The sequence below is a fragment of the Pristiophorus japonicus genome, chromosome 12, assembly GCF_044704955.1.
Source record: "Pristiophorus japonicus isolate sPriJap1 chromosome 12, sPriJap1.hap1, whole genome shotgun sequence".
Lineage (NCBI taxonomy): Eukaryota > Metazoa > Chordata > Chondrichthyes > Pristiophoridae > Pristiophorus > Pristiophorus japonicus.
In genome coordinates this window covers 187,861,845-187,869,318 of record NC_091988.1, presented here as the reverse complement: position 1 = coordinate 187,869,318, position 7,474 = coordinate 187,861,845, and the positions used below count along the sequence as shown (strand labels likewise).

The following is a 7,474-nucleotide window of genomic DNA, read 5'->3' as shown; positions in this document are numbered from 1 at the left end:
GGCTCTCTGTAAGAGCACCTCAGCTAGTCCCACTCTCTCACCCTTTCCCCGTAACCCTGTAATTTTTTTTCTTTGAGGTTCCTATCCAACTTCCTTTTTGAAAGCAGTGATTGAGTCAGCCTCCACCACCCTCTCAGGCAGTGCAGTCCAGATCCTAACCACTCGCTGTGTAAAAATGTTTTTTCTTATGTCGCCTTTGGTTCTTTTGTCAATCACCTTAAATCTGTGTTGTCTGGTTCTCGACCCTTCTGCCAATGGAAACAGTTTCTCTCTATCTACTCTGTCCAGACCCCTCATGATTTTGAACATCTCTATCAAATCTCCTCTCAACCTTCTCTGCTCCAAGGAGAACAACCCCAGCTTCTCCACTCTATCCACATAACTGAAGTCCCTTATCTCTGGAATCATTCTCGTAAATCTTTTCTGCACCCTCTCTAAGCCCTTCACATCCTTTCTAAAGTGCGGTGCCCAGAATTGGACACAGTACTCCAGATGAGGCCGAACCAGTGTTTTATACAGGTTCATCATATTTTCCACACTTTTGAGGGATAAACACTGGCCAGGAAATCCGGGAGAACTCCCCTGCTCTTCTTCGAAACAATTGATGAACGACATATTCTCTGGAACACAAAAGCAAAATATTGCGGATGCTAGAAATCTGAAATAACAGAAAATGCTGGAAATACTCAGTGGGTCAGGCAGCATCTGTGGAGAAACAGAGTTAACGATTCAGCTCTCGGGCCTAGGCTAATGATATCCTTGACTGAGCTGCTGAGAGATCGGTGGCTCCGGTGTCGTGTGACCAATTTTCCCGTTAAACTGCGCGGCCATGTAATCATCTGCAAGGTCCCGCACAGGCCGCTCGCCAGGTTTCACATTGGAAATACAGCGCCTGTGGAAAACTCTGAATGGGGCCCGCAGCGGGGGAGGCAGGCCATGCAGCAATTACTGCGGCTTATGGGGGATGTTGAGTGTGACACACCCTCAAATGATGATTACATTTCACCACAGGGTCACAGGTCAAATTGATGGTCACATGAATGCCCTTTTCATTCATTCGCCCTAACCACCCCCGCATCCCCAAATGTCCTCCCCTGCTCTCTTGTAATTGCTGACATTTGTGAGGATTCAACAATAACTTGTATTTATATAGCGCCTTTAACGCAGTAAAACATCCCAAGGTGCTTCACAGGAACGTTATGAAACAAAATTTGACACTGAGCCACACAAGGAGAAATTAGGGGCAGAAGGCCAAAAGCTTGGTCAAAGAATTAGGTTTTAAGAAGCGTCTTAAAGGAGGAAAGAGGGGTAGAGAGGCAGAGAGATCTGGGAGGAAGTTCTGGAGCTTAGGGCCTAGGCAGTTGAAGGGATGGGCACCGATGGTTGAGCGATTATAAACAGGGATGCTCAGGAGGACAGAATTAGAGGAGGGCAGAGATCTCGCGGGGGGGGGGGGAGCGTGAGGCTAGAGGAGATTGCAGAGCTAGGGAGGGGTGAGAAGTGTTTGAAAATAGAGGTTGAGACATTGCTGATATTCGACCATGGAAGGGGGAATTCGCAGCCATGCCAATCCTGCCCTGAAGTGTGCCCACACCCAGCGGGTGAGGGGTGGGGTCACTGGGTAGCGGTCAGGAGTGGGAGCCCTTGGCTGATTTCCATCTACCCTCCCAGCACAAGGCCGCTGATACCAATCGCAACACCCGATGCGAACTCAGCATAGGAGCAGGATTGAGCAAGGAGGCCTTAGCAACCAGTTCTGCTGGAACATTGCCAGAGACCTTGGAGCTTGTCTACAACATGTCCTTCTTGGCTGGGGAAGGTGCATATAATGTATTTCAGGAGAGGGAAGAATCATTATTTATATATTTTTTTATTTTTTTTTCTCTCTAGGTAAGAGGGCACTATAACTTTAAGAATAATCCAACCTTCATTAATTTGCCTTTGTAATAGGTGTGCCTGCAAAACTTTTTCTCTTGCCTCAGTGAGCCTAAAGTGTTGCATTTTTTTTTATTTTGTCTGTTGCGCTGTAAACAAGATTAGTTTGGGGGGGGGGGAAGAGAGAGACCCATCTGGATGGGTCATTGTTAAAGGGCAGTAGGAAACGCTGATCGTTTTTGCAGCTGAACAAAGAGGGCTGAGGAGAGCAAAGAGGAGGCTCAGACAGAGTGTCGCCAGCCTGAATCTCTCCCACAAACTCGCTCCTTATCCCCTATTGTTCTAACTGCCCTGCAGTCCCGGGCACAGCCTGGGAGCTATGACCTGAAACAGGACTAGCAAAATGCAACCGGACATGAAAGTTAAGATTGCAGTTTTCAAAGCTGGAAGGAACCAGAAAAAAAACTTTGAAGAAAACTCCAGTGTTTCACGAATTAATATATAGTCAAATCGGATGAACAAATGTTACCTCTTGGTAAAACAACGTTTTGGTCAAATTTTAATATACAGCTACTATATAATTATACATAAAACACACATTATTGTGATTTTTAACGATAGAGCTGAGGAAGATTTGCAAATAATATTAAATAGCAAAAGAATCGACAATACAGTTGCAGAAATTCAATGGGAAAAATGTCTAAAGATAACTAAAGGGAGACACTAATTTCAAGCTGAAATAGATTTAAAAGTAGTATTTCTGTCAATATCCTGATTTTATACTTCTAATCTAAAATACTAACTGAACCTTCTGGTTTAGTATTCAATTTGATTGCAACACAACATTCAAATTACAAGAGTGCATTAAAAAGTTTGAATCATTATTGCTGCTATTTCTGTCCCTCAGTTGTGTTGCAATCATATTTGGAAAATGTGATTTTCACATTGATTCAATACAAAAAAAGAACATGTTTTCCTGCAATTTCAACGATAACAATAAACAGCTGAAAATACTTTTCGTAAAACTTAAAATTTGTATTTTTTACGCGATATATACTGAGTTCCCCCCTCCCCTCCCCACATATCAACACTCAGGGCTATTCTATAGTGAGTACATTCCATGTTCACAGATGTAGGCAAAGCAAACAGATGTGTTCTAAATATTCTTTCCTCCCAACGTGTTTTCAATTTGTGTCTGTATGGGAATAGTACCGTTGCATAAGTCGTGTTGTAGAATATATATATATATATATATGTTACAGCATTGCCTTTAATTTACGGTTTAAAACGTACAACGGACTGCAAAGAAATAAAAAAAAAGGGTAATCTCTTTATAATGTGTTAACTGTTGTCCTGCAGAGCGAGTTTCTGCAGCTGGTTTATGTATTGCAATGCAGATTGAACCATAAGCTTTCAATTGAGAATGTCTCTCTTCCCACCTCCCCTTTTCCCCGTCTAGCTGCAAGCATTTAGCAACTGCAAAAGCATTCGAGTCATGCGAACTCTTGCAGCCCAAAACACAAGCAACAATACGGCTTTGCAGGTGTGCGGGGTGTAAACTTTTTAAGAGGGGTTAAGGTGACAAATTAAAGGGCGATTTATCAGGGTGCAGATGATTGCCAGTTAATTGCTGGCTGCGCGGCGCCCTTGTAGTGCGGATGATTGGCGTGCGGGTCGCCATGGTGACCGCCTGCGCGGCGCCAGCTTGACAGGCGTCAAGGCTGTATGAATGGGTGACGTCACGGGGCTGGCGCCTGCCAGTCTGGAGGCACTCGGGCTTGTTTGGACGCTGTTAAAGGGGAACAGGCTGAGAGTGGGAAAATGCTGCTTTTCCCTTAGAATCGGTGCAAAAGTTGCTTCATTCTCTCCCCCCCCCCCCCCGCAAAAAAAATTACAATTTGCAAAAAAAAATTGCCTTAAAAGTAATTAGATCAAACGGCCCCCTAAAAGTCTTATTGATTACAAATTGCACAAAAATGGCCTTAAAAGTGATTAGATCTAACGGCCCCCTAAAAGTCTTATTGATTACAAATTGCAAAAAATTGCCCTTGAAGTAATTCGATCTGGCAGTTACTCTAACGCTCCCCTAAAAGTCTTTATTACAAATTGCAAAAAAATTGCTTTAAAAATAATGAGATCTGCCAGTTACTCAAATACATATCACTCTTTAGTAATTTATTTTTCTTCTGAACTTTTGTTACCGCCCCCACTCTGGTATTACAAGAACAAGACAAAAATGTTTTGTTTTACGTTCTTAAGTTAGTTCAGTTTTAATTCTGAATGAATAAAAATGTTTGTTAACAATAATTTTACAGTAAAAACCAATTTAACGTTGTTATTATAATGTATCTATAATAGAACTGGAAAGAGGTTATTCACAACAAAATGACCCATTTCTGGGGAACGATAAATCGTGTTCAGACTCGCATATTCCCACATGAACAGTTATTTATTAAACTCGTCGTGGACTCAATTGCTGAATATAAATCTTTAAGCAAACATTTTTAAACAATCTCAAATATGGACTACAAATTTTAACTGAAATGCTGCCTCTTTAAAGTGTCTAGAAGACCAAATGATAGCAGAGCTATTCTCGAATTCCTTCATATTCTAGTTTGCAACATTCCGTTACATTTCAAGTCACTTTCAGAATTCCTCCAGTCTGAAGATGAATTTGTGATGCAGATACTGTACTAATTAGGTTAACATTATGTTACGGGCAGGGGGAGATGTCAATCTTGCATTTTAATTTACTAAGAGTGTCTTTCTGAAAAAAAAGTTGAGTTCCAGTTGGGATTTGAGCGAGTTATTTTGGGCCCTCCTGGTAATGTGAAAAATAGAGATCTCTCGAAATAATTCGAAAACCTTCATTGCACGTCTGATGAGTGTACATTCTCATGAATTATTTCTCCACCCACGCCCCGCGGCGACCCCCACCTGCAGACCCCACCACACACACAGCTGCATTCCCACATCTTTACCAACATATGTACATTTGTTTCCATTTGCGAGTTGTCCCTCCTTCCTCAGACAGATTTCAACCCCTGATACAGGCAGAGATTTCCATTGGCCGAGCAGGGCAGTCAGCTCCACCCAGTTCTGTTCCTGAACCCAGATGTGATTTGCCGGAGACAGACGCCTTGGCTGATGGCTCGGAGACGCCCCCTTTGCAAGCCATGACCATAAAAGCTGGCGTAGGCAGCCAGAGTTGTCACAGCAATTTGTTTTCTTCTTCCAACTTGACTGTGCGTGCGATTTTTTTTTTTAAAAAAGGGCTCGGTTGAAGACTCCCGTTAGGACGTCTGGTTCAATTTTCATTTGTGTTTCCCCCCTCTTAGCCAAAAAGATGAAGGTTGTGAGCGCCGCCTGTTCCTTGAAACGCCAGACATGTAACGAGGACGTGGTGAGATGCCTCTCCGAACAGAGTATCACCATCGCCAAGTGTAAAATGCCCCCGCTCCTGGACGAACAGATGAGCATGTTCCTGTACGACATGAACGGCTGCTACAGCAAACTGAAGGAGTTGGTACCCACCCTGCCCCAGAACAAGAAAGTCAGTAAGGTGGAGATCTTGCAACACGTTATCGACTACATCTGGGACTTGCAACTGGAGTTGGACGATGAGCCGGGCATGGACTTTGAGCAACAAGCCGTCGGGACCACAGCCCAGTCCCGAACCCCCCTCAACACGGATGTGGCTGGAATCACAACAGAGGTAAATGATGTCACTTTAAAATAGTCTTCTACTCGTAAATAATTAGAATTTCATAATATCCATTTCGTAGGTCGGGAGGTCTTTTTAAAAAAAAATCACCACTTGATTGGCAGAAGTGAAAATATCTGAATTGTACCTGCGGTATGATGGACCATGTGATTTTTAACGATTTTGCTCTTTTTGATTTTGTAGGTTCCCTGTGTTAGCAGTGATGACCGAATACTATGCCGTTGAAAGGATTAACCGACTTACAGGTATGTACAATACAACTTCCAAAACAAAACTCAACTTTTTATCAAGTGTGTGAGATCAAAAGTTGATTACTCAATGGTCATAAGTTTATGCAGACCAAGTGTGGAGAATGTGAACCCAAGTTAACGTAAAATGATGGCTGATTTAACTAGTGACATGTATATATCAAGCAACATTTATACATGTTTAGTGTCATATCTGGTAACATTCTGTTGAAGTTTGTGAATGAGAAACTAATGCCTGTCTTTTCCCACCCATTCTGTTTTAGGTATTCAGATGCTAAGTACTAGGTGATCCGGTGGTGCTGGAGTAACAGTACATCCATCCCGCAGTCCCTGGGAGGGGGAAAAAGAGGAGCTTTGCCAGAAACTTTAAAAATCCATGTTATTGGGACTTGTGCCTTTTGGGTTCTGGCACCGGCAGACCTGGCAGTACAGTGATTGCCAAGGCCCCAGGAACCTCGGGCCCTTTTTTTAAAAAAAAATAGTCTCCATCCCATCCAGGTGGACGCGGAAACTAGGAGGAAACAAAGCAGTTTAGTAACTCTCCTAGCGACACGCCTAGCAACAGATTTAACAGTGATTAGCCACGCCATCCTTTTCGTGTGTGTGTGTGGGTCCCTGTTGCCTGCTGAAAGCGCCACACCACAGGCTATTAACAAGAGACATTTGTTGGGGAGTTTAGAATTATGAGATTGTGTGTAACATCCTTGGAGATCTATGGGTGATTCAGTTGTAAATCTTATACTTTGTAAGTGTGTATTGAATTGTTTACAACAATGTTGTACTAAAATCGAACTAAAATTTTTTAATTATGATTTTTTTTTGAATAAAACTAGTCAAAATGATGAATCTTGTTTGACTTGTGTATCTTCTAAGGTATTAAAGGGTTTGAAAGATTTGCACAGTGACCAGACTGAACTTGCACTTTTATATATATCGCCTTTCATGTGAAGACGTCCCAAAACGTTTTACAACCAATTAAGTACTTCTTTTGAAGTATAGTCACTGTTGTAGAGTCTAGATTCACTAAGTGCAGGGAGTATGACTGGCCTGGATCCTATTTATATAGGTAAATTCCGGATCATAATACCCAATTTCGATTTACTGGTCCACAACGTACTTTCACTGAATTAAAGGTGAAAATATGTAGTTTCTAATATTAAAATGGTAGTTTTCCACTGAATGCAATTCCCCTTTCATTTTAGTTTTAAAAAAAAAACATTTGGTTAAAATCACAAGGAGAGGGCGAGCAGTTACAGCCCACGGGGCAACAGGTACATGTTGAGTAATGTGTATGACGATTATATTAGCAACATAATGATCTGCTGTTTTAAATACCTGGGCAGTCAGAGCGGAAACATTCACTTACAATGGCTGAAAGCAGTTTAAGCAGCTGTGAGAAGGGGGCGGCGCCAGCATCCAATCTGCCAGGGACCGTACATAATTAATTTGCACGAGATTACTGTGGGAAGGGAGTTAATGCTCCATGTAATTGATTCATCGTTCCTCTCCTCCCCATACAGTGTGTTGCAAGAGGTCTCTAATCAAGATTAGAATTTATATGACCCAATTGTGGCTGTTGCCCAATAAACCTTGGTGTATTAGTGGTGTAGAGGAATTCGCATCGATA

At 42.3% G+C, this 7,474-nt stretch overlaps 1 protein-coding gene across 1 annotated transcript; it reads left to right on the top strand.

The window, feature by feature from the left end:
* The first annotated feature begins 5,053 nt into the window (after nucleotides 1-5,053).
* id1 (inhibitor of DNA binding 1, HLH protein) lies at nucleotides 5,054-6,689 on the top strand. Its single transcript, XM_070895102.1, has 3 exons — nucleotides 5,054-5,590; nucleotides 5,783-5,844; nucleotides 6,111-6,689. The coding sequence occupies exons 1-2, from the start codon at nucleotides 5,222-5,224 to the stop codon at nucleotides 5,822-5,824; spliced, it is 411 nt and encodes a 136-aa protein (XP_070751203.1). The 5' UTR covers nucleotides 5,054-5,221; the 3' UTR covers nucleotides 5,825-5,844; nucleotides 6,111-6,689.
* The last annotated feature ends 785 nt before the right edge of the window (nucleotides 6,690-7,474 follow it).

Excerpts from the sequence above, each read along its gene's own strand:
- id1 (XM_070895102.1), top strand. The coding sequence starts at position 5,222 with ATGAAGGTTGTGAGCGCCGCCTGTTCCTTGAAACGCCAGACATGTAAC. Across the intron at positions 5,591-5,782 it reads TGGCTGGAATCACAACAGAG|GTTCCCTGTGTTAGCAGTGA; the intron begins GTAAATGATGTC and ends TTGATTTTGTAG.